The following is a 27,354-nucleotide window of genomic DNA, read 5'->3' as shown; positions in this document are numbered from 1 at the left end:
AAGACCAGTTAGGAGTTTTACAGTAATCCAGATGAAAGATGATGAACTAAGATTAGGGTAGTGATGGAGCTAGTGGGGATAAGTTTCACGCAATCTGAATGTAGCACCAACCAGACCTAATGGGTTGAATGTGAAATATGAGGTCAAGAAAAGAATCAAAGACAACTTCCAAGTTTGGGTCTGAGTAAATGAGAGTATGGTAGTACCATTTATTAACCTGGAAAAGACTGAGTAAGAAGGAGACTGGGAAGAAAAAATCAAGAGTTCAGTTTTGGACACATTAAATTTAAGAGGTCTATTAGCTATGCAAATAGAAATATTACATAGACAACTGAAAAGAAGAGTCTAAGCTCAGAAGAAAGGTCAAGACTAGAGAAATAAATGTGGGAATCACCAGCACACAGATGGAACATAAGCAATACAATCTGATGAAGTCACACCAGGAGGGAGACTACTGTGGAAGCAGATTAAAGACTCAACCCTCTAAAGTACAAGTGAGATAGGAAGGAAACCAAGACAGTATGGTCCCAGAAGCCAAATGATGGAATGATCAACCATGTCAAATACAACAGGTCAAGTAACATGAAGACTTCAAACTAGCCATTGGTTTTGGCCAATGATGACCTTGACATAAGTGTTTCAGTGCAATGACGGAGACAACAGCCTGACTGGAGTGGGTTCAAGAAAGAAGAGGGGAGAGGAAATGAAAGCAAAAGATATGAACAACTCTTTCAAGTAGTTTTGTTATAAAAAGTAGTCCTCTCCTACTCAGACAATTATTTAATATCACTAGCTCTTCTGCCTTAATTACTTACTGTAAAGAGCCTCCTCACTGGTCTCTCTGCTTCCACATAACCATTTAGCCTCAACAAAGTAGCCAAATATATCGGATTAAAATGCACGTTAGCTCATGTGATTCCTCTGCTCAAAACTCTTCAATGGCTTCCTATCTTATTCAATGTAAAAGCTGAAATCCTTACAACTGCCTATAAGATCTTTCATAATCTGAAATTCTCCACCATCCAGCCCTCCTCCCCCCACTTTTGCCCTCTGAGCTCATCTACCATTCTTCCTCTCATTCACTCCATCCTAGCCACAATGGCCTCCTTGCTGTCCTCAAACACCAATTTTAGAGGTAGCAGCATGTTTGTAATCTAGGATACTTCCTATTCCCTCCACCAAGTATGTCCTTCCCCCAGGTAATCTAATAATCTAAATGCCACTATCGCTTACGTCCTTCTGGTCTTTACTCAAATATCCCATTCCAAAGAGATGCCTTTTCTGATAATGCAATTTAAAATCATAATTCTCTATCATTGTATATTCCCCTTCCCTGCTTCATTTTCTTCATAGGTATTTATCAACATATAGCACACTACATATATTACTTATTTTCACTGCTGTAATCCGAAGAGTACTCAAAAAACAACAACTTGTTGAATCAAAGAATGAATAAATGAGGGGAAGTATAGGATTAACGAAGTTTTTTTAAGATGGGAAATATTATAGCATGTTTATATGTTGATGAAAATCACCAATATTAAAGAAAAACTAATGATTCTGGAATATGAAGGAAATAATTGCTAGAACGAAACCCTTAAATAGATGAAGGGGTTGGCCTTACACAGGAGTAGGAACAGCTTATCTACAGTAATACAGGGCAAATGTGGGTACAGATACGGGTAGGTTGGGTGATTTGTAAGGGGAGCTTGTAGAAGTTCTCTTCGGATTATCTTTTTTCCCCTCAATGAAACAGGAAGCAAGGATTGAGAGTAAAGATGACAAAGAATGTTGGAGGTCTGAGGACAAAGAAAGATTAAATTATCATTTAAGAGTGAATGGACTAGGGAAACATCATAAAACTGACAGTCAGTGTTGCTAGACTCCTTGAGGTTCCTGATCACAAATTCTGAAGTCAGCATGGTTGTTTTTCTTCAGCCACATTCAACTGCTTAAATACAGGTGCAGAACAGGCAGAGTTAGTTTAATTCTGGGTAGAATTCTGTCAAGCATGTATGAAAGAAGGGGAACGAGGTAAGGGAACTGAAGGTACATACACAGGAATGATTATGATAGCTCACGAAATGTTAAGTTGGATAAGGAGGAAAGTAGAGGCATGAGGTGACTGACAATGAAAAGATGATTTTTAAAAAATAAAAGATCAATAGGCTGGAGGTTCCAAAGAGCTTGAACAATTTTAGGAGAGGAAATTCTAAAAGGTGAACTGGAAAAAGAGAAGCTGATGTGAAGGTCAGAGTGTATGGCAAGTGTGGGGACAGAGCCCCAAAGAGCAGTTTCCAGGCTCTCGGCCTCACGTGGAAAGGTGCTGGCTCAGGTAGTAAATGGCCATCAACTGTCATTGGATGGCCATCAGCTGTGGCTAGTTGGCCGTCAGCTGTAACCAGTGAGCCATTGGCCACTAATATAACTGCTGTGGCTACACTAGCAAAACATTGGGGGCTAGCAAGAAGATGGTGGCTGAGCCTGCAAGCGACGGAGTAAGGGTTGCGAACAGTGTGGCTCCTGCTTCCTGTGTCTCCAACCCAGCTGCCAGCGAGTATAGTGGTATGACTCCCTGTCTATGGCTCCGTGGGTGTTCCTTTTTGGCCTCACCATATCCTGAGTTCTTATGTGAGGAGCGGGACTGGAGACCCCAGAAGAGACCCCACCTGTCACCCAGCATGACAGCTCCATCCCTAATTTAATGGACCGCTTGACTGTTTGCTTGGGAACATACCACCATGTAGTGGAACTGGCGGATGTTTGCCTTTGTGTCTTGACCGGCCGCCATCAAGAATATGTAAGCACCTTGACTGTGAGTCGCTGTTGTTCCAGCATGTACCCTGAGAGGCCCAGAGAGAGTGGCAGTGCCCTGAGAAACCCTGGCTGTGTCCAGGAAGTCTGGCTGTGCCCACAGAGAGTGGCAGTGCCCTGAGAGCCCTGGCTGTACCCAGGGAGACTGGTGGTACCCTAAGAAGCCCAGGAAGTCTGGCTGTGCCCAGAGAAAACCCTGATAAACCCTGGCTGTGTCGAGAGAGCCTGGCTGTGTCCAGGATATTGCATTCACCTCCAGGATCCTCACACAGGGCCCCTTGCAGAAGACGCTTGTCCTGTAGATTCTCAGGCGAGACCCTGTAAGGGTGGAGGACCTGAGACCCCACATGACACCCTGCGTGACACTGGTTAACCATTAGCCACTGATAGAACTGCCGTGGCTAAACTAGCAAAGTATGTGGCGTGGTGGTATGGTGTGGCGGAATGTGGATTACGGATTGCAGAGGTGGATTGCAGCTAGCAAGTGAGGTTGGTTGGCAGAGACAAGTGGACAGCGGGTTGCCGATCATGTGGCTCCTGCCTCCTGTGTCTCCAACCCAGCCTCCAGCGAGAATATAGTGGTATGAACCCCCTATCTATGGCTCCGTGGGTGTTCCTTTTTGGCCTCGCTATATCTTGCGTTCCTATGTGGGGAGTAGGACCAGAGATCAAGCATGACATCCCGCATGACAGACCCGGTCTTATTTTCGGGGAAACACAGTACTAAAGACTTTCTACAGTCTAGGCTCCTTTCGTTTCTTAATTCACCATCTATGCCTTTAACATCAAGCTCCAGCAATACCAAACTGATTTTAGTTCCTTACACAGAATATGCAGTTTCCCCTCTATGCTCTTTCTGCCCTACACTTTTGCCAATACACTAACCTTATAGTGCAGAGGGAGGAGATGGTGTTGATGTTCATGAAAAAAATTTTGAAAGTCTCTCAATGGTGCTGAGGGAATTCTAGAAACTAAAACTGAACTGCATCTTTCTCCATCCTCAAAAGTGTCTCATTTCTTTTACTGTCTATTTCTATCATACTACCATTACTCAAATCACCAAATTCAAAATATTTGAATCATTTTCTTTGCTCAGTAATTAATTACTTAGACCTATTGTAAACAAAGTATTATATATCTACTATAATTCATTACGCATTGTAGTAGATAAAATGTTAAAGTTCCTAATTTACAACTTAAAAGCAGAAATAATACAAATGAATAGAAAACAGAAGTAATAAAACATTGATTCATTCATCGGTTCATTCAGCAAATATTTATTCAGAAACTACTACATACCTAGGAATGGATAAAACAATGTGTTACAGAAACAACGTAATATAAGAATATTTATTAAGTATCTATCTACTATGTGCTTTCTAATCATTATTTCATTTAATCTCATAGAACCCAAGCTTTCACTTTTTGGATTATGGAAGTTTGAGAATTGGAATTTCAGAAGATTCAAGTTTACTGAAGCCCAATCAAGGATCCTCTTTGGATCCCACACAAAAAAAACACTTCACAGAACAGTTTCTATGGCACTTGAGTTAGACCTGGAAGCTTGAATACAATTTTAATGGGCAGAGGCAGAGAAGAAAAAGCTTTTCAGATAGATGATCAATTAAAATAAGAATATGAAAGTACCTAGCAATAAACAAATATTTACTGACTGCCCATTACATACCAGTTAAAACACTAAAGGCTGGGGATACAGTGATGAATAAGACAGCCCCTGGGTTTTTTCTCTGATGAGAGACTGACAACCAAATAGGACACTCAATGAGCAAATATCTATTTCAAGCACCAGCATATATCTATGTTTCTAATATATATTCAGACTAAAAACTATGTTTCTAATACCATATTAGGCCTTAAATATGCAACATTAAATGAAACAGTGTGAGCCTCAAAGAACTTACTAATGAGAGCAAGAGCGAGAGAAGACAATTTCAATAATTAATGCAATCATGGAGACAAAGCTAAGTCTTGGGAACTGAGAGAAGAGACATCTAACTCAGATTCTTCTAGTAAAAAGTGGTTAAGTATCAAGTAGACCTTGAATGCCAAGCTGTTCAGACTTTATTTTATGGGTAATAGAAGCTAATGAAGATTTCTGAAGATTAAAAATATGAAATGATCATTTAACAAATATTTATCACTGGAACTCAGCTAGGCAATGAGTTTTAATCTTTTTTCTTAATAGAATGCAGAATAAATTAGAGCTTAAAAGACAAAAAGCAGAATAAATGCAGCTAAGATATTACAACAACCAAAACAAAAAATTATAAATGCTGAATTAAGGTGATGACTGAGAATAAAGATTAGAACAGTATCAAGAAGGCAGAATCAGCAGAACCTGGACAAGGGGATCAAGGAAGAAGGAGAGTCTGAGACTATGTATACAATTTCAGGTTTGATGACAAAGAAAGGAGGAGAGAGGGAAGGAGGAAGGGAGGGAGGGAGGAAACAAGGGAAGGAGGGAGGGAAGGAGGAAGGGAGGGAGGGAGGAAACAAGGGAAAGAGGGAGGGAGGGACGAAGGGAGGGAGGGAGGAAGGAAGGAAAGAAAGAAGACACAGGGAAAAGCACATTTCAAAGGAGAAACAATGGATACATGATACAATAAGCTACTGACCTTCTAGAGATTCAAGTCCTGCATCCTGTTCAGAACTTATTCCTAAAAGCCAGCATACCCTGTTTTCCCGAAAATAAGACATAGCCGGACAATCAGCTCTAATGAGTCTTTTGGAGCAAAAATTAATATAAGACACGCGTCTTATATTACAGTAAAATAAGACCCGGGTCTTATATTAATTTTTGCTCTAAAAGACACATTAGAGCTGATTGTCCGGCTAGGTCTTATTTTGGGGGAAACACGGTAGTATAAAGTATAACAAGCATTATTACTCCATGTCATGAGAATGGGGAACAAAGTCATTTGTGAAAAGTAGATGCTTGTTGATCAGCTAGGCTCTTAACTCCCTGAATGAATGGAATCCATTCAGCCACTAACAGACACAACTGAAATTTTTACCGTCTCAAAATCAGATAATTACAAGTTATAGCCTTTCAAGGACACTATCAAATTATAAAAATCACAAATGTTAAGATTGCAAATGCTGAAAGTCTATGGTGGAAACATTAAGCACAGAGATGGAAATGCACAGCTAAGCAACAAGATCAGGCCTAGAGACTCGTATCACTCTACAAGAAAGTTCTATGACACAATGCCATGAATAAAGAGGCCCACAGACCCTTGTTCCACATCCTAAGCACTTGCCACAAATAGGGAAGCCCACTAAAAAACAGAGTACAATAAAGGAAAGAGCTAAGGACAGAGGATATTATCCTCAATGAACATTTAGGAGACAGGAAGAGAGAGAAAAAAGACACACAGGAAGCAAAGAAATAGGAGTGGAATGGACATTATGACAAAAAACGAAAAAAATATCAAGAAGGAACACATGGTCGATAGTGACAAATACTCATAGTTCATAGAGGTCAGAGAGGGTGAGGACTGGGGAAAGACCATCAGATTAATCATGTAAAGGTCCCTGGGACTGCCATATATGTCTCTGTGTAATTCTTTCACAATGAAAACTTTTCACAAGTAACCACGCATTATTTAATTTGAAGATGTTTTAGTATACATCATGGTACAGTCACACCATGGAAAACTACACAGCAATGAAAAAGAACCCACTATTTCTACAAGCAACAACATAGATGAATCTCACAAATAATGATCTGAATGAAAGAATCTAGTCACAAAAGAGTACAAACTGTATGATTCCTTTTATATGAAGCTCAAGAAGTGGCAAAATGAACCCATACTGATGAAGGTAGAGAAACTGGTTACCTTTGGAGGAGGGTAATAACTGGGAGAAAACACAAAGGAGCATTCTAGGGTACTGAAAATGTTCTACATCTTGATCGGAGTAGTGGTCACATGGGTGTAATCGTCCTGTAAAAATTCATGGGCTGAATGAACCTGATTTGTACACTGTATTTAAGTCACACCTCAATAAGAAAAAAAGTAAATAAACAAACATACAAAGTTATTGGTGCCCTGGAAGATATGAGTTTTGGGAGAATTTAAGTGTAGAAGCCAAACCACAATATGAGAAATGTATACAAGGTAAGGAAGCTGAGACAGTGAACATAGACTCATTTTTCAAGAAGGTGGCTGGTGAAGCAAAGAAGAGATAACAAACTAGCGTAGGTGTGTTACAAAACTCAAGGAAATTATTTTGTTTTTATTTAAGGTTTAAGACAAAGAGAAAATAACATACATAACAAGGGCAAATGAGACTGGATGAAATCAAGAACATAAGTAAAGGGATTAGCCTCAGAGAGGGGGATAATAATTCTTTCTCTGAGACTGAAAGTAAAGGATGAGTGAACACAAAAAATCCTGATATAAAGAGGGAAAAAATCAAGTAACCCTTAACTCTTTGGTGACGCATGTAATAAAGTCAATTGGACCAGGTAAATTGAGTCAGAAAAGGATCTGGGCTTTAAATAAAATTTTTAAAGTTTCAAATAGGTACCGTAGAAAATATAAAGGGCAAGGATGAAGGGGAAAATTACAGCAATAGGACAATGCTCAGTGGCCTGAAAGCAAAGGCAGAGATAACGGTTGGGCAGTCTACTCAGGGCTGGGTGGAGAATAAAAGGTGAAAGAACAAAGAGGGGAAAAATCCAAGTGCTAGCATGTGCATCACTGAAACTATATAATAAGGAATGGTATCTAAGGAAAATACTTATTTACCTGAGAAAGAGGCAGGAGACCTAACAGACGTCTTGAAAAATTCAAAGATGAAGTCACTAGTCTCAAGTGCAAAAGGAAAGCTGTCACTAGAGTTCATTACTACAGAACATTTTTCTGCAACTCCCACAAGATCAAAGACCATACATTCCTTTCACTGAACTTCCTACAGCTACTAGTGGCAACTTCTTCTACCTGATAAAACCGACCTTTACTCCCCTACTTCTAAATACACCTACACTTGATTAATAAATTATGTAAACACACCTGTCCACTCAGAAACTCCATGAATATTTTTACACTGCTTTCTGTGTTTTCCCATCAAGGTGTTTTCAGTGGAAAACTCCTAGAAGGCAGTTCGTATCTATGAATTCCCTGTTCACAGCATCAGGCTCGGGATTGCACACATGCAGGTGTTTTAAAAAGTGCTTTCTCATGAAATAGATAGTTACTAAGGAGAACCTAAAGATTCTGAACACACTCCTACAAGACTATAATGATGGCCAAATCAGAGAATGCTTAGGAATGACATCCGTTTTTATAACTGTCGAGACCACCTCTAGAAAATATTACATTTACTATATCACATTGACTTTCCCTAACTTACACTGTTTATCCCTCGGGATAACTCCTCAATACCCCTTTACTAGGCCTATTCTTTGCAGTTCATTGACTCCGAGCCCACATTCTAGCGTCCTTTTTCCCTATCCAGAACCCCGGACTACAAACGCCCATAGGACCATTTTTCATCTCCCTATGCCCCCATTTCCCATTCACCCCAGGCCATCACTTCCATTTCTCCACTCCCCATTTTTCTGTCTCCCCAGACCTCCCGTTCCTCCTACGGAACTAATCAGTCCCCACCCCTCAAATGCCCTAGACCGTCTTCCCGCCTGAGATCCCCCCTCCCCCACCGCTTCCATTCAGGCTCCACCACCATCCTTTCCCTCCCCGACCCCGGCCCACCCTACCTGCTCCTTGACCTCGGGCCCCGGCCCCATGGGCCCGGTCCGCTCCTCCAGTCGCTGCCTCCCGGGCGGCGCTCGTCGGCGCGGGGGCAAGGGCTGGGGCTGGGGTAGCTCCGTCGCTCGCTGAACCCCATCCTCCCTGCGGGCGGCCGGCGGCGGCGGAGGCTGAGGTCGGTCGCGGCAGCGGCTCCGCTTCATATCTGCGGCTCGGCCCCGCGGGCGTTAACACCGCGACTGTCCTGGTCCTGCTCGGCTCCGGGCCGCAGCGCTACCGCGCCAACCACCGCCCGCAGCCACCATGGCCCGGCGGGCGCCCAAAGCCACCGACCCCAGCTAGCAGCTCCTCCGCGCTTTCTGGAGCCTCAAGCGCCGCGGCCTCCTCCCGTTCCCTACCGAGGCGGCAGCATCGCCGCCGCCTCGTCCTCTCCCACCGGGTATACGCTTGGCCAGCCACCCGCCGCCGCCGCCGGGTCCAGAGCCAGCAGCCAGCCCGCCAGCCTCTGGCCGGGCCCCGCCCCTCCCTTCCCCTGGCGCGCGCGCACGGGGAGCGAACCCGCCCGCCACCTCCGGCCGCGCGCGGCTTCCCGCGCACGCGCCAGCGAACGGTCGCGAGAGACCCGCCCGTGGCCCCTCGGTGTGGTGGGGAGAGCGGAAGGGGGCGGGGCGCCCGGGGCGCAGCGGCGGCTGCAGACACTCATTGATGCTTTCATTCATCCATTCATGAAATCGTGTACTGGGCCAAGGTAAGTGCTAGGGATCCAAAAATGAGTTAGAATTGATCAGTGTATTCAAGGAGCTACTGGGAAAGGGACCAGGAGCAGGAAGAAGTCAAAATATACAACGAATGAATAAAATACTAATGCATGCCTTTTTACTGAGCGCCTGCCAACTGTCACCTAATCTTCACATCACATTTTGGAGGTAGGTCTGCTCATTCTCATGTTACAGATAAGAAGACTAAGGTGAAGTGACATGCATCCAGCAAATCAGTGAACAAACTAGCCAAGACCCAATTTCTGGCTTTTCTGTCCCTTTCCACTGTTTCCTGCTGCTTCCAGAAGGTAAGACAGGGTGTGGAAAGTCCTATAAAAGAGGAAGAACTGATGATTTCCTTCTGGGTGAAGAGGACAAAAAGGCTTCCGAAACTATTCCCATGAATCCCCACTTCCCCACTGACAATGAAGTCATCATGTTAAAACCCAGTCCAGCCAGGCCACAGCCAGTCGAGCTGTGGCCTGGGCAGCCTAGCCTGTCACTTCCAGTGACTCATCTGCTCAACAACGTGAATGTAGCTCAGCACTGTTGGCGTCCTCCTGGCTTCAACCAGTTTGCCACAATATTGTATTTTTCACTCTTGTAACTAACCAGAGTTCTTTCCCTGAAGTCTTCACCCATTTTTCTAGAGCCAAGTCCTGACCCCTTTCTGAGAAGTAATAATAGCTAACATTATAGCATGCCTACTGGATACCAGACACTGTGCATTTAATTCACACATATGCAAACAAGAGGTAAGTTGCATTATTTCCAATTTACAGTTGAGGAAACTGAGGCTCAAGTTATATAACATGCTCAATATGAAATAGTTAATAAGCAGGGCCAAGACTCAAATCAAGGTCTATCTGATACCGGAGTCTACACACACAACCAATGTACTCTGTAACTATCAACAGTCTTCTCCTGTACCATATCACCTATTTCACTTCCTCATCACCATCTATCCAGTTGCCTCAACCAGAAAACTGGCAGTCATCCTAGACTCTTTCCTTACCCTCCCTTGTTAATGAACAAGTCCTGTTGCTTCTGTAACCTTACTATCTCCCCAATCTGTCTCCTTTTTCCATCCCACTGGAACCACCTCAGCTCAAGTCTTATCTTCTCTCACCTACTTGAGTGGATAAACTTTCTAACTGGTTCACCTACATCCACTCTTTCTCTTTAAACTCATCCTCCAAAAAGCCTTTACAAGAATTTTACTCCCTTATTTAAAACATGTTACTCCCTTATTTAAAACATGTTACTCCCTTATTTAAAATAGTTAAATGGATTTCCATGACCATCAGATGAAGTCTAAATTTTGGATGGCAAAGCCATCCAAAATCTGGTCTCTGCCTACCTCACCTACTACTATTAATCCCTGCTGTATTGACTATTTATAGTTATACCAGCTATTTATAGTTCCCAGCATATCTAGGGTCTGCCACATTCTTGGTTACAAACAATAAAAACAAACTCTGAGCTTCTTAAGCCTAAGGGGGAATTGATTGGAAGGCTATATAGAGGGGCTCACACAATTGAACAGAGATTGGAGAAGCAGGCATATGAAACTGGCAGGAAAAAGAAATAAACCCACGACTATATGGTCAATTAATCATGCATATAACTGTCATGAGTGCCTAGAAGGGCAGTCGCCATATTTCAGTCTCTTCCTGAAAGTCAAGGGGATGTTAACCCCTCGGCAGGGCCCTACATCCCTGCGTGGTACACTTGTGACACAAGTGGGCAACAAAGTCCTGGCACACAGGTTCAGATAGAATAACACAGCTTTATTTGGAAACCAATGTCCCTCCAGAGGCCAGTGCTCTGGTAAGCACAGAAGGTGATACAGAGTAGAAGAGAATTTAATAACGAACCAAGTCCAAGAGTCAATCAAGGTGGAGAAGGATGACTGGGCCCATGACAGGTCTGAGGCAAACTGGTCTTGCAAGGAAGAACTTCGGAGAGTCCTGGAGTATCGCGGCTTGCCACTCACACATGACTCTGTCAATGGCCTAGACAAACGTCCCAGAGGATCATTCCCTAGTGTCTCACTCAGAGCCTCACAGGGAGTCTTAACTGAAACGCCCAGTCAGACCACTCATGCCATTGCTCTGGAGTTCTGCCTTTATCCTCCTTTCCTTGGACTTGTTTACCTCTTAGATGATAACCAGAAGTTGTTTTGGTAAACATGTTTATCATTCAATTTTGTTATGCTCAGTTTCAGACAAAAACATGTTTTTTACTTCATTCTTATCAGTCTCACACATATATTGCTATATTCCTAGCTCATGTCCCTACTAGTAAACAACTTGTTTTGCAAACCTCAGTCCAACATATATAATACATTTTATATGCTCTACACAGTGACACAGGAGGCAAGAATATAAAATAGGGTAAAGAATCTAATAATGGTGTTGGGAAAACTGTATAGAACATGCAAAAAAAAATGAAACTAGGCCACCTTCTTACAACATATACAAGAATAAACTCAAAATGTATTAAAAGCTTAAATGTAAGACCTGATACCATGAAACCCCGAGAAGAAAACACAGGCAGTAAATTCCCTGACATTGCTCTTAGTAATATTTCTTCTGATATATCTTTTCAGGCAAGGGTAACAAAAGAAAAAATAAACAAATGGGACTACACAAACTACAAAGTTTTTGCACAGCAAAGGAAAACATCAACAAAACGAAAAGACACCCTACCAATTGAGAGAAGATATTCACCAATGATACATGTGATAAGGGGTTAATATCCAAAATTTATAAAGAATTCACACAACTTAACACCAATAAAAACAAACAATCCAATTAAAAACTGGGCAGAAGACCTGAATAGACATTTCTCCAAAGAGGACATACAGATGGCCAATAGACAAATGAAAAGATGCTGAACATCACTAATCATCAGAGAAATGCAAATTAAAATCGCAATGAGATATCATCCCACAGTTAGAATGGCTATCATCAATAAATTAACAAACAAGTGTTGGTGAGGATGTGGAGAAAAGGGAACCCTAATGTACTGTTGGTGGGATTGTAAATTGGTGCAGCGACTACGGAAAACAGTATGGAGTTTCCTCAAAAAATTAAAAATAGAACTACCTTATCACCCAGCAGTTCCACTTTTGGGTCTTTCTCCGAGGAAATCCAAAACACTAATTAAAAAAGATATATGCATCCCTATGTTCACTGCAGCATTATTTTCAGTAGCCAAGATATGTGGAAGCAACTTAAGTGCCCATCAATAGACAATTGGATAAAGAAGTGCTACATATATACAAAATGGAATATTACTTGGCCATAAAAAAGAATGACATCTTGCCATTTGTGACAACAACATGAATGGACCTAGAAGGTATTATGCTAAGTGAAATAAGTCAGACAGAGAAAGACAAATATCATATGGTTTCACTTATATGTGGAATCTAAAAAACAAAACAAAACAAACAGACTCATGGACACAGAGAACAAACTGATAGTTGCCAGATGGAAGGGTGGTTAGGGGACTGGGTGAAAAAGGTGAAGGGATTAAGAAGTACAAATTGGTAGTTATAAAGTAATCATGGGAATGTAAAGTACAACACAGAGAATATAGTCAATAATATTATAATAACTACCATGTTTCCCTGAAAATAAGACCTTGTCAGACAATCAGTTCTAATGAGTCTTTTGGAGCAAAAATTAATATAAGACCTGGTTTTATATTATATTATGTAAGACCCAGTCTTATATTATATTATATTATATTATATTATATTATATTATATTATATTATATTATATTATATTATATTATATTATGTAAAACCCGGTCTTATTTTACTTTTTGCTCCAAAAGATGCATTAGAGCTGATTGTTCGGCTAGGTCTTATTTTCGGGGAAACACGGTATGTATGATGCTGAGTAAATGCTGGACTTATCAGCAGGATCACTTCATAAATTATATAAATGTCTAGCCACTATGCTGTACATCTGAGACTAATATAAAATAATATCGAATATCACTGTAATCCAAAAATAAAAATTAATTTTAAAAAAAGAAGTCTTTATAGACTGCCAATCGGGCAATTTCAGGACACTGCTGTCACCACCACTCCCACACCACCACCAATGTGCTATGTTGCTGCCACCCACCTTTGTAAAGGGATTCTAACCTTCTCTTCATAATTGCATCACCATTCCAGGCTCACAGCCTCTGGCAGGAGAATCCACTGACCCAGCCCTGGTAACTTACGGATCAGAACTCCATTCTAAATTCTCACCGTCCATTATAGAGACTGGGAAAGTCAGTGTGGCACACAGACTCTAAGGTGGTCCTCATTATCTGCCCCTTCCCCAATGTTTATGGCTTTGTGTGATTCCCTCCCTTGAGTGTGAGGGGGGCCTGTGACTTGCTTCTAACCAACAGAATATAGCAAAGGTGATGTGATATCATGTCCATGATTTCATGGAAGTACCAGTATAGGTGACAGAATGAAACTTATTAACAAACAAATGCTCACAACCTTCTCTCCCACCCTGGAGTCTTCCCCTGGCTAAGAGAGTTCTTTGGATGCCAGACTGCTTCTTTAGACTTTGAGAATGCAGGATAAAAAGAATGATAAATAGGAGGAATACAAGCATACCTTGGAGATGTTGTGGGTTCAGTTCCAGACTACCATAATAAAGCAAATATCACAATTGTTACATAAAATTTCTCAGGACCAAAAGAACTTGAAAGGGGCTGATAACTCCAGCATTACATTAAGAGGTTTATTAAGGGAAATTACGAGGCATGTCTCAGATGGTAGCTAGAGGACGTGGATATCCTCTGTGCCACATGGCAGATGCTAAGGGATTATATAGGACAGGGCAGCATGAATAGGGGTACTGGGACCTGACCCTCCCTAAACAAGGGGGAAATGCCTTACGTGCTTGCCTGGGGTTGGGGCAACAGCCTGTTCCAGGAACCAGCACAAATTAGCACACTGTGGGTCATAGGGGAGGGTTCAATCAGACAATTCAATCTGAGGGAATTTTGGGGAAGCAGTCTGTTCTGGACAGGATCCAGGTGGCAGTTCTGGCAGCAGTAACAACGTGGAACAGTCTCTTCTCCACAGCAATAAAGCAAGCCACACATATTTTTTGGTTTCCCTGTGCATATAAAAGTTATGTTTACACTATACTGCAGTCTATTAAGTACGCAATAGCATTGTCTAAGAAAACAATGTACATACCTTAATTTTAAAATAATTTATTGCTAAAATATGCTCACCATCATCTGAACCTTCAATGAGTCATAATCTTTTTGCTGGTGGAGGGTCTTGCCTTTATGATGATGGCTGCTGACTGATCAGTGTGGTGGTTGCTGAAGGTTGGGTGGTTGTGGCAATTTCTTAAAAAAGACAGGGGCTGCCAGATGGTTCAGTTGGTTAGAGCTCAAGCTTTCAACAACAAGGTTGCCGGTTCAATTCCCCCATGGGATGGTGGGCAGTGCCCCCCACAACTAAAGAGTGAAAACTGTGACTGGACTTGGAGCTGAGCTGCACCCTCCACAACTAGATTGAAGGACAACAACTTGGAGCTGATGGGCCCTGGAAAAACACACTGTTCCCCAATATTCCCAATAAAAAAATTAAAAAAAAAAGAAGTTGCTCACTCTTAATATTTATAAATAAATAAGACAATAATGAAGTTTGCTGCGTTGATTGACTCTTCCTTTCACTGATTTCTCTGTAACATGTGATGCTGTTTGATAGCATTTTACCCACAGTAGAACTTTTTTCAAAATGCTGTGGCTCGTTTGATCTTCTATCCAAACCACCAAAACTTCCTCCATATCAGCAGTATGGCTGTTTTGCTTTCTTATCTTTCATGTATTCACTGGAGTTGCACTTTTAATTTCCTTCAAGAACTTTTTATTTCCATTTACAAGTTATCTGTTTGCTGCAAGAGTCATAACTTTTAGCCTGTCTCTGCTTTTGACATGCCTTCCTCACTAAGCTTCATCATTTCTAGCTTTTCATTTAAAGTAAGAAACATGCAATTCTTCCGTTCACTTGAACACTTAGAGGTCATTGTAGGGCTATTAATTGACCTAATTTCAAAATTGTTGTGTCTCAGGGAATGGCGAGGCCCAAAGAGAGGGAGAGAGACGGTGAAAAGCTAATCTGTGGAGCAGTCAGAACACACACAAAATTTACCGATTAAGTTCACTGTCTTATATAGGGCATGGTCTGTGACATGCCGAAACGATCACAATAATGACATAAAGGTCATTGAACACAGGTCATCATAAAAAATATAATAGAGATGAAAAGAATTGAAATATTGCAAGAATTACCAAATGTAGCACACAATTACAAAGTGAGCAAATGCTATCGGTAAAATGAAGCCAACAGACTTGCTCCATTCAGGGTTGCCACAAACCTTCAATGTGTAAAAAAATGCAATATCTGCAAAGCACAGTTAAGTGAAGCACAATAAAACAAGGAATAAGAGAAATAGAATTTAGTTCAAGAGGCCAACGTGATCTACTTGGGAAAAAGCTGTAAGAAAGAGAAGGAAGGAGGGTAGAAGACAGGAGGTAGGTAAGCAGAGAGAAGAAAGGAAAGCTCGATGGATGAGTGGGAGTAGTTGTTTTGTGGTGTGTGAGGGAAGTGGTAGGAGAGGAAGAAGAGCTGTAATGAGTATTGCTACAAGTCCTCTTCTCAGTTCCCAAGCAATGCCTGTAAAGGATTTGCGTCATTTTGAAGCTACTTTTGACTGCTGAGCTCTGTACTTCTCTAAATACTATGATTCCATGCAGAGATTGAGCCATGTTGCCCCCCCTCATTCATTAAGGGTTACATATAAATTTGGAAGCGTAGATAGAAATAGAAGTTGTGGCCTTATATTATATTACATTATATTTGATATATACATACATATATATACACAAATATGTATGTATGTATACATATACATATATATATATTAGGTTGGTGCAAAAGTACTTGCAGTTTTTGCAATTATTTTTAACCTTTTGAACCAGAATTACATATATATGTATATATATATATATATGTATATACATATATATGTATATACATATATATAGTCACTCAAGGTATGTGACTGAAGTAAAAAGATGAAGGGAGTCTAGCACAGAGCTCAACATTTAAGGTAAGGATAGTGGTTGAAAAGTTGGTTTAAAAAAATGAGAAAGCCTACATCTTCTAAAAGCATCTTAAACTCACAGATGCTCCATCATTTCAAATATATAGCAGCTTGAGACTAAAATAACTGTGAGCATTATAATTTCAGAGCACAATATAAATATTATAATCTGTGGCAATGTGAAACAATAATATAACTAATAGATGTTGGGAAATATAAACATGAAAAAGAGAAAGTGGATTTCTTCATTTTTCACTATTGGAAGAAAAGACATTGTCGAAATCTAATAAATAGATATAAACTTATTTAAAAGTTATTTAAAGTTATATAGGTAATCTTTAGAATAATTTTTAAAATAATGTTTGTCACTAAAATTACATATTAAAGGGGGAGGAAGGGAAATAAAAGTGGAAGAATAGTAATTTTGCCATTGCCGAGAGTAGATAGTTATTAGTCTCAAGAGACATAAGAAAATGTTATAGTTACAAAGATAACCACTGGAAGAACTAAAAACTAACTACAAACTTCCAAGTTAGCAGAAGATACATGCACAAAATAAAACAAAGCAAATATAAATCATATAATAAAGTTTTTTTAAAATGTCATCATCTTAAAACAAAACAAAATGCTTGACTCCTCAAAGCAAAAAAAAAAAATTTAGAGATCATCTGGAGCAGTTACTCTAAATGTGGTCCTTGGACCTGAGCCAGTTGGCAAACTGCTACTGGTCTATAAAGAGATAAGTATAAAAACTGAGAGCAAACTCTTAAAATTAATTTATAGCAATTTGTCAGAATAATTTTATGTCTATGAATCTAATCATAAGAAATTTTGTATGTCTATATTATTTCATTTCTATCTAGTTCCTTTTTTTAAATTTTTTTATTGAGGTATAATTGACACAGAACATTATAGTTCCAGGTTGTACATATTGCAAAATGATCACCACAGTAAGTTTAGTTGACATCTGTTACCATACATATTTACAAAATTTTTTTCTTGTGATGAAAACTTTTAAGATCTACTCTCAGCAACTTTTAGATATGCAATACAGTACTAACTATAATCACCATGCTGTACATTATATCCCCCTGACCTATTTATTTTATAACTGGAAATTTGTGCCTTTTGACCCCCTTCATCTATTTTGCCTCCCCCCCTCTGGCAACCACCAATCTGTTCATCCATTCTTTGTATCTATGAGCTCAGTTTTTTTGTTTTGTTTTCTGGGTGTTTTTTTTTGGGGGGGGGGCATTTCTCGGTCTTAGATTCTACATATAGGTGAGATAGTACAGTATTTATCTTTCTCTGTCTGACTTATTTCACTTAGCATGGTGCTCTCAGAATCCAGCCATGCGGTCGTAAATGGCAAGATTTCATTGTTTTTTATGGCTAAATAATATTCCATGCTGTGTGTGTGTGTGTGTGTGTGTGTGTGTGTGTGTGTGTGTGTGTGTGTGACATTTTCTCTAACCATTCAACTATCAGTGGACACTTAGGTTGTTTCCATGTCTTAGCTATTGTAAGTACATTATGCTTCAATAAACATGGGGGTGCACATATCTTTTCAAATTAATGTTTTCATTTTCTTGGCCCCAAAGCTGGATGGTCTGAACTCACCAGCTATCCATGCAGCTGGTGATTTTCTTTCTCTATAATTCAGTAATAACAGCAATAGCAAGGTAGGCCCAAGAAATAGACCCCTGGGTTTCCTCATCTCTTTCCCTGTCCTGTTGTGAAGGAAGTGATAAACTCAATTTCCCCAGGCTAGCACAAGCCACTCATCAGCCACAATGCATTCTGAATAATAAGAGCTGATGAAAGATCAGAGGTCTCAGGTACTTTTCAAAGGGGCGTATAGCACTCTCTGGCATGTCTCAAAAACTCAATGTGGACTCTTCAAGCCTGCTCTTGCTGTGTGTGTGGAAGGAGTATAAATGACACTGGGTGACCAGCCATGTCTTCTACAGTGAAAAATTTCGACCTGTCAAAACCTTATAAGGGTGGAAAAAATTACTCTGTAATCTTCATGTGCTACCAGGCAAAATCTTCCCAAAAGCCTTGGGATGAAAGAAAGGCAGAATAGGCAGAAATGCTGAGCCAGTTGCAGATCTGATTAGAAAATCCAGGTATTTGTTCAGTGACAGTGGGGGGAAACTAAGACAAACCTGCAGATAAGGCAAAGGGAGTAGCCAGAGTAACGTCTTAGATACCTAGTGACCACTGTATGCAGAGCTGACAAAGACGCTAGACCAGGAAAGGAAAAGCAGATATCTTGAGGTCTCATCTTGTGTAAGAAGTCTCTACTGCTTGTAGATGAATTGGAATTATATGCTTTTTGATTCAATAGATATTTTGATAGAGACAGCGAATTTGGAAAGTCATAACCACTCCAGTGTCCAGGAAAAGGAAACTCTGCAGACCAGCCTCAGGCAGGTCAGGAGGGGACAGATTATACCCAGCACACCAAATGGAAGCAGCTGAAAGTTAGAATGGGAATAGATGTCCTTGGATGGAGAGAGCGACTATCATTTGTGAGATGGGTGATCTAATATCATGTTACTCTCTGTGTTTGTTTGCCATGTCACCTTCAAGCCTTTAGTAAAGTCTTTTTGAAAGCTCCAGCCTCAAGTCGCCATGCTGCTGGGATTAGGGCAGCATTGTGATGTAGCAACCCATCTAAGTTTTCCACATTCAAAGCTCCCATCCAGGAACAGCTATGAATAACCCCTTAGCACTACACCAAGGCCAGAGGAGCCAAACCTCAGCACAGATACAGGCAGAAGGAAGCATATCACTTTCCTTCTTGGGCCCTCAGTTCCCTCCTCTTGCAAGTGGAGTACTATGTCCCAGCTAAGCCCAAACTCAGTTCAGAGTCTGGACTGTGGTAGAACTAGTGGGCTGGTATATGCAGGAGTTAATACACATGAAGAGGTTCCTGGGGAAATGAATGGAGGGAATGTCAGGGACTCAGTCCCTATACCCATATATGCCAAAGGGACTGATGTCTCCTTGGAGAGTGGGTGCCTTAATTTGAATTCCCCTAAAGACAAACCTGGAGACAAGAATTCAAGAGCAAGTAGTTTATCAAGCGGTACAGGAAACACTAGTAGGGAAGTAAGGGGAGAGAAACGGAAGGGAAGGAGGTCAATAAAGAACAAGCTATCAAACCAGCTATCACTGTAGGTGACTGGAACTTAATCCCATAGAGAAATTGTGGGAAATTGTAGAATACAGGCCTGAGAGTTACTGAATGTCAAAGGTGAGGAACTGGGGTATATATACACCCCCCCCCCCATCAGTCACTGGTTGGGAAATCCTCCAGGGGGTATTAATTCCCTCCACCACCACCCCTGTCACTGCAGGTCCAGCCTGCCATACACATGGATTGAGTGGCCTTTAGGCAAAGACATGCAGATGCAGGCAGATGGAAGTTTGTTAGTGAGTACTTAAGTGATAAGACCCAAAGGGTCAGGGCAGGGTACCAATACCATCTGCTATAAAATGGCTGGAGCATGATGGGCCTCAAATCTTGTGAGACTTGGGGCAAACTTGGGGAAGTTTTGGGGCCCTAGTGACAAAGTTAGGAAATTGATAATTCCCCCTTTTCCCCTTCTCTACTACAAACTACAGTGTCAAGCCCAGAGATGGAGAATGCCTATGCCTCCTGAAGTATTCTGGTGGAGGGTGCCAAGCAAGAGGAAGGTTCCTGGACGAGGTGGCTGGAGCGTAAGAATATAAACAATTTTCTCTCAATTCCTATGAGAAACTTTTGAGTACTCCTTGGAATACCTGGGGAGATTTTTGAGGGGGACTGAGGTACTGCATGGCAAATGGAGGCTAAGCACTGCTGTGATTAGACATTAATGTCTTTTGAACCCATAGTCTGGTGAGGCCTGGTATATTCTGGTTGTATAGAGCTGTGGTGAGTCTCCATGAGATGGCACATACAAAGCAGCCAAGGCAGTACTGAACATAGAGTCACATTCAATAAAAGGCAACTTTTGTTACTTTTGTGATCTCAGTGAAAGAGGTTATCAAAGACAGAAAGTGCATATCTCTCAGAATTCCAAGTCCTGTATGTCAAGTTTTCACATGTTTGTCTCAGGCTTTTTGGAGTAGAAGAGAATCACAGCCAATCACTTTCCCTACCCCATCTAGACCTTCTGACCTAAGGTATTTGTGTTAGTGTGTACTTTGTGTGTGTGTGTGTGTGTGTGTGTGTGTGTGTAACCATGTCAATATGCATGTCTCTGTGTAAGCCCATCATGTGTGTGTAGAATGTACATGTGTTAGTGTGTATATGTCTGTGGGCATACACTTTCAGTTTGTGGGGATTGAGGGGAGGTGCCAGTATTGCCCAGTTCTCCTCTGCAACTTTCACCAAGGCTAGTGGTCTCTCCTTCTAAGCTGCCTTGCAATCCTGGACCTAGTTAAGATTAGAGAGGCAAATTATTCAGGCAGCCCTTACTCTTGAGACCAGCCACAGAAAGACTCAGTGGTGGGCTTAATAGATGATTAATGGTCCAGCCAGGTACAGCCCAGGCCAGAGCCTAAAGAGTACATCTGTGAGCATGAGGCAGGGGAAGCAGGGACAGGAAACGGAGAAAGCAGAGAGGTGAGGATAGGAGTGGGATGGGGCAGCTCAAAAACTGGAGCCAAGAGACAAAAACTGAGAAGCCCTTTTCTATGACATACAGGATCCAGATAATGATTTTCCAATCCCTTATCTTGGGAGGCCCAGAATGGCTAGGCACAGCTTCCTGGACGGTTCCTGTTCCATGCCAGCCCATGCTAAAGCACGGCCAAGTTATAAAATAAACTGTTTGGATGAAAGCGGAAATTCAGCTTGGCTTCCCTGGGACTCAGCACAGCAGCCAGAGTCTGAGCAGAAGCACACTTCATGTGCAGGAAATCCACCAGCCACTTTGGCCATACAGGAAGCAATCATCCTCACAATAACAATGGCGTGTGTTTGCACAGGGACAAATAGTTTATGAGGCCTTTTGACTGTATTATCTCATTTGAGCCTCATTTGGGTCCTTTGGGGACATTGTCATATCCATTTTATAGATGAAGTGATGCAGCTTAGAGGTTAAATGATCTTCCTGTGGTCATACAATTGGTTAGTGAAACATCTAGAACTGGAATTCAGGTTTGTCTGTCTCCAAAGCTAGAAAACTCTGTCTCTTTTGTTTCTTTTCCTAAATTGGTGCTCCCTTCCAGGAGACTTATGCGTATACTGTAAAAGCCCCTGGAAAAATAAGGGTCCATTTCATTGGGCTCTATAAAGCCCAGGAACCTGTTTGTCCTCAAACACATAAGGTCCTCAGCTCAGCCATGTGATGCTTTTCCTGCCAATTCACCCAGGGAAACTTATATGAACTGGAATATTGGGAACTTGGGAGCAGAATGTCTCAGGAGGTGTCCAGGTATATTTGAAACCTTGCCCATGGAATGCAGCTGGGCCTGGTTCAGCTCAGACAGAAAAGGAAGGCTCTTCCATCAGAATCAGGGTACAAATCTCTCAGCCCCAGCAAGAGACCTATATGCCCTTAATTCCTGGGTACAAAAATGGTAATTTTCTTCTAGAAGATTCTTGAATTACTAACAAGATGAATCTTAATTAGTGGGGAAAGAAACAAATTGCAACTGTTCCTCTGCATTTCCTTCTACTTTTTGTTCTTCTACCATTCCGTGAGTTTACTACCTCATTCACTACATCTGGGAAGAAATAACATAGCAGACTAAAAAGTTGTTTCTTGACTTTTGAGAGTTAAAACCTTAGGCTGCAAGTGCACATGATAAAAGAGTAAGTTTCCTATAGCTAAGACTAGATTGGGGGTATGCTGAGGGAGGGAGAAGCAAAGAGGATGGAGAAGGGGTTGAGCCTGGACTTGACTGGTGAGGTGTGGTTATGACAAATTAGCTAATTCTGGACATTTCATATAATACATGGTCTTCTGTGACTGGCTTCTTTCACTGAGCATAATGTTTTCAAGGTTTATCCATGTTGTGGCGTTTACCAGTACTTTATTCCTTGATCTAGTTGAATACTATTCCATTACATAGGGACACCACATTTTGTTTATTCTTGCGTCAGGTGATGGGCATTTCAGTTGTTTTCTCTTTGTGGCTATTATGACTAATGTTGCTATGAACGTTTGTGTACAAGTTTTATGTGGACATATGTTTTCATTTCTGTTGGACTAGAAATTGTTTGGTTGTATGGTAACTCTATTTTTAACATTTTGATGAACTGCCAAACACTTTTCCAAAGTAACTCTATTTTTAACATTTTGATGAACTGCCAGTTTTCAAAGTTACCACACCATTTTACAATCCCACCATTAGTGAATGAAGGTTCTAATTTCTCTACATCCTCACCAACACTTTTTATTGTCTGTCTTTTTTGTTTTAGTCATCTTATGGATGTGAAGTATTTTTGATTTACATTTTCTTAATGACTTTTCATGTGTTATTGACCATTTGTATAATACCTTCTTTGGAGGAATACCTATTCAAATCCTTTGCTCATTTTTAAATTGGATTACTTGTCTCTTTATTATTGAGTTGTAAGTGTTCTTTATATATTCTGAATAGAGTCAGGGGGTTATATTCTAAGCATGAAAAAACATTCAAAGAAATATTAAATGTTATTCAATAATTGTATTGTTGGTAGTAACATTGGTAATGTAATTTTAAATCTGATGATGTATGAGTACATTGCAGGATAAAACAAATAAGTAACTGTTAATATTATTCAGAAACAAGATTTTCAGTATAAGAGAAAAGAGATACAATATAAAACGAAAAACTAAAGAAAAAATCCTGTACTGTTCATTTTGGATTGGAAATATTAATATGAATTCAATTTTCAAAAAAAAAAATTATATCACCTAGCTTTGTCTTTTGAAAGTACCTAGAAACAGGGGTGGCTGGTTAGCTCAGTTGGTTTGAGCACGGTGCTCTTCTGCAGTGCTCTTAATAACAAGGTTGCCAGTTGGATCCCACATGGGCCACTGTGAGCTGTACTCTCCACAACTAGATTTAAACAACTACTTGACTTGGAGCTGATGGGTCCTGGAAAAACACACTTAAAATAAATAAAAGTTTAAAGAAAGTACCTAGAAGCATTAACCAGTAGTAGATTCTAGGGATGCCCTGTCTCATATCTTCATGTGCCTGCTCTGAGATTCACCTGAAGCTTCAGTAAGCAATTCCAGTGCATGCTTGAAAAGTCAAGTGCCTGATAGAACTCCTGAGCTGCTACAATCTGGGAATAGTTCTTAAACAATGAGGGATGGGAGTTAGTGGATATATTTCCCAGCATTTCTGTCCCTTTGTGGGACAGTTCTGGGACACATTCTAGGCAGTCCCTCAGAGGATTCCCAGCAGGATTGAACCCCATTTGCTCATAACAGTAATGTGTTCGTGAATGCACACTTTATTGGCTTTTTTTCCTTCCCTGATTCATTTCCCCACTTCCTGATTTGTACTTCTTAGGATCATCTGCCAAAGAAAACATCTGTACTCTAATTCTTGTCTCAGGGTCTCCTTTCAGGGGAATCTAAATGAAGACAAACTCCAATAGTAATCCCCCATATTGTGATCTCTATTATTTTTTACTAAAATGAGCCACAGTTCCTTAAATAAATAGTTTATAAAACGTATGGGACGGGGCAGGGAAAGTACAAAATGAGCTTGGGATAATCTTATTGCGCCAGAAAACAAGGAACTTCTCAATGACTAGTGGAAGACATATCACAAGCAGAAGGAGCCAGTTTGAAGGAATTTTCATTGACCAAATTCGGGATACTTTTTTTTCTTTTTAATTTATTGGGGTGACAATTGTTAGTAAAATTACATAGATTTCAGGTGTATAATTCTGTATTACATCATCTATAAATCCCATTGTGTGTTCACCACCCAGAGTCAGTTCTTCTTCCATCACCATATATTTGATCCCCCTTACCCTCATCTCCCACCCCCCACCCCCTGGGATACTTTGAGAATCAAAAAGAATAATGACTGTGATTTTAAAACATTGGATAAATAAAAATTAAGTCCATAGTGATGCTCAGAGATAGACAGAGAAAGAGAAGGAACTAATTCAAAATAAACTTTTATATACACTAGTCTGAAAATTGGCAACTAAAAGACATTAAGCATTTACCCTGCTTTTTTAGAAGGAATTATGGATAATGTTCAGCAGATGAGGAAAGCTTTTCTTTATAGGAAAATGTCAGTTAACAAACATAAAAGAAATAGTAGAACTAAGAAATTGACATTTCTCTACTCATGAAATAATTGGTTAGGGCAACAAAAATTATTGGATGCTAAAATCATTGAGTGAAAGGCTTTTGGAGAACAAGATATTTGCACTGTGCCAAAGTATTACCCACAAGTTATTTTGTTGCTAATTGCAAAGAGAAAAACATATCTTTACAATTTAGAGATCTGAGGTCAAAGTACATAGCAAAACTATTCAATATTCTTGTCCAAATGTTTGACTGAGTTTAAGCAAACCTTCAGCCCTAACTTCCAGTTACAGGAAATATGAGATAGAAGAAAAGATAAATTATACTACTAAGAAAAAAATAGACAAATCCAGAAAATAGGACCTTCACAAGATAACTGATGACTCCTCAGATGGAGAGAGAGAGAGAGAGAGAGAGAGAGAGAGAGAGAGAGAGAGAGAGAGAGAGAGAGAGAGGTGGAATAATTCTTCTAAATAAAAATACACTAAAGAGGGATAACCAAATCCAATGCATGAACTTTGACAGAATATTGGTTTGATAAAATAAACACAGCTATAAGAGACATTGTTGTAATGACTCTCTAGTCTGGGCATCAGTGTAATGCTGCCTCATAGATTGAGTTGGGAAATATTTTCTTGAAACTTTTGTGTACTGTTTGTAAATTAGTATTATTTCTTCCTTAAATGTTTGGTAGAAATAATTGGTTAAAACATTTGGCACTGAAGTTTCCTTTGCGGGAAGGCTTATAACCAAAAGTTGAGTGTTTATAATAACTATCCAGGTTATGTTTCTTTTTTGAGTGAGCTTTGGTAGTTTATGTATTTCTAAGAATTTATACATTTCATCTAAGTTTGCAAAATTTTGGCATAAAGTTCTTCATACTATTTCCTTATTATGATTATACTATCTATAGGTTTGACAATTGAGTTTGCAAACTTGTTGCAATAATGTTGCTAACATTTTTTTATATCAGAGGGATTATTCATTATGAATTTGTACCAACTGGACAAACAGTTAACCAAGTTTACTATTTGAAAGTGTTTAAAAGGCTGCATGAAAAAGTTAGGTGACCTGAACTTTTCGCCAACAATTCATGACTCTTGCATCATGACAATATACCAGCTCACACAGCACTGTCTGTGAGGAAGTTTTTAGCCAGTAAACAAATAGCTATATTGGAACAGCCTACCTATTTGCCTGATCTGGCCCTCAATGACTTCTTTCTTTACCAAAAGATAAAGGAAATATTGAAGAGAAGACATTTTGATGGCATTCAGGGCATCAAGGGTAATACGACAACAGCTCTAATGGTCATTCTAGAAAAAGAGTTCCAAAATTGCTTTGAAAAGTGGACTAGGTGCTGGTATTGGTGCATAGCTTCCCAAGGGAAGTGCTTTGAAGGTGACCATAGTGATATTCAGCAATGAGGTATGTAGCACTTTTTCTAGGATGAGTCCGCGAACTTAATTACCATTGTTTCTGTTTTACATGCTCATGCATGCTTCCTTCTACCTTTTTGAACATATGAAATGTAGTTATAATAATTTTAATGTCCTTGTCTATTAATTCTATCATCTACGCCATTTCTGGATCTGTTGTCTACTGATTGATTTTTCTCCTCATCATAGGTTATATTCTTTGCTTCTTTGCATGACCGTTAATTTTTTATTGAATGCCTTACTTCGTTAATTATTGGGCGAGGGATATTTTTATAATTCCATAAATATTCTTGAGCTTTGTTCCAAGAAACAGTTTGATTCTTTCAAGGCTTGCTTTTAAGCTTTGTTAGGTAGGACCAGAACAGCTTTTAGTCTAGGGATAATTTTGCTACACAACTGAAGCAATACTCTACTTAATGACCTACTCTTGCTCTTGGAAACATGAAATGTTTCCAGCCAATGTGAGACCAGGATTTTTCCATTTACTTTCCCACGCCTTGGAGACTTTTCTTACACACATGTACTGATCAGTACCCAGATGAGGGGAATCTTCTGAAGATCTCCAAAGTGCTCTCTCTTCTCTATGCTGCTCTCTCCTCTCTGGTACTTTACCCTGCAAATTCTATCCACCTTGTGCTTCTCAAATTTTCAACACTGTCTCTGCAACTCAAAGAATGCTGGACTCTGAGTTCTCCCTCCTTGGACTATAGCATGAAATTCTCTCCATGAAGTAAGCTAGGGCAATTATAGGCTCACCTCGTTTGTTTCCCTTCTCTCAAGGATCACTCTCTATTTTCCAACATCTGAAAAATATTGCTTCAAATATTCTGTTTTATGCTAGAGGATAAATTTGGTTGGAAGCAAAAGTCTATGAGGATATACTTTGAGAGTATGTAAATATCTTATTCTCCAACATATTTTTATTCAGTGGTTTTAGTATCCATTGATTATTCTTATTTATATCTTTTATTGCCATGGTGGTTGAAAATAGTGATTTCCTATTTATCACTCCTTCTATATTTATTAGTTGGCTTATTACCATGAAAAATAGCTTTTCCTTTTTCCTCCTTCACTTACTTTTAGGTATTTAGTTAGTGTAATGGACAGACTCTAGAGTAGTCTCCATGATCCCTGCCTCCTTGTGTTTAGTACCTTATGTGGCCCTTCCTTTTGAATGTGTGAGACTTTTGACTTGCTTCTATCCAA

General features: G+C 40.1%; 1 protein-coding gene across 4 annotated transcripts in view; it reads right to left on the bottom strand.

Moving 5' to 3' along the window:
- MAST2 (microtubule associated serine/threonine kinase 2) overlaps window positions 1-9,091 on the bottom strand; it is a 181,809-nt gene extending 172,718 nt beyond the window's left edge. For 2 of the 4 annotated variants that reach the window (XM_019749392.2, XM_019749393.2), the window contains exon 1: window positions 8,555-8,888. In XM_019749392.2, coding sequence (XP_019604951.2) covers window positions 8,555-8,749 — 195 coding nt within the window. In that variant the 5' untranslated portion in view covers window positions 8,750-8,888. Of the gene's footprint in view, window positions 1-8,554 lie in introns of all 4 variants that reach the window. The other 2 variants (XM_019749394.2, XM_019749395.2) reach the window with 2 other exon arrangements.
- Window positions 9,092-27,354: the final 18,263 nt, after the last annotated feature.

The sequence above is a fragment of the Rhinolophus sinicus genome, chromosome 14 (assembly GCF_057876585.1).
Source record: "Rhinolophus sinicus isolate RSI-liver-muscle chromosome 14, RSI-T2T, whole genome shotgun sequence".
Classification (NCBI taxonomy): domain Eukaryota; kingdom Metazoa; phylum Chordata; class Mammalia; order Chiroptera; family Rhinolophidae; genus Rhinolophus; species Rhinolophus sinicus.
Note: the sequence above shows the minus strand (reverse complement) of the source record. Positions and strands in the feature narration are given on the sequence as shown.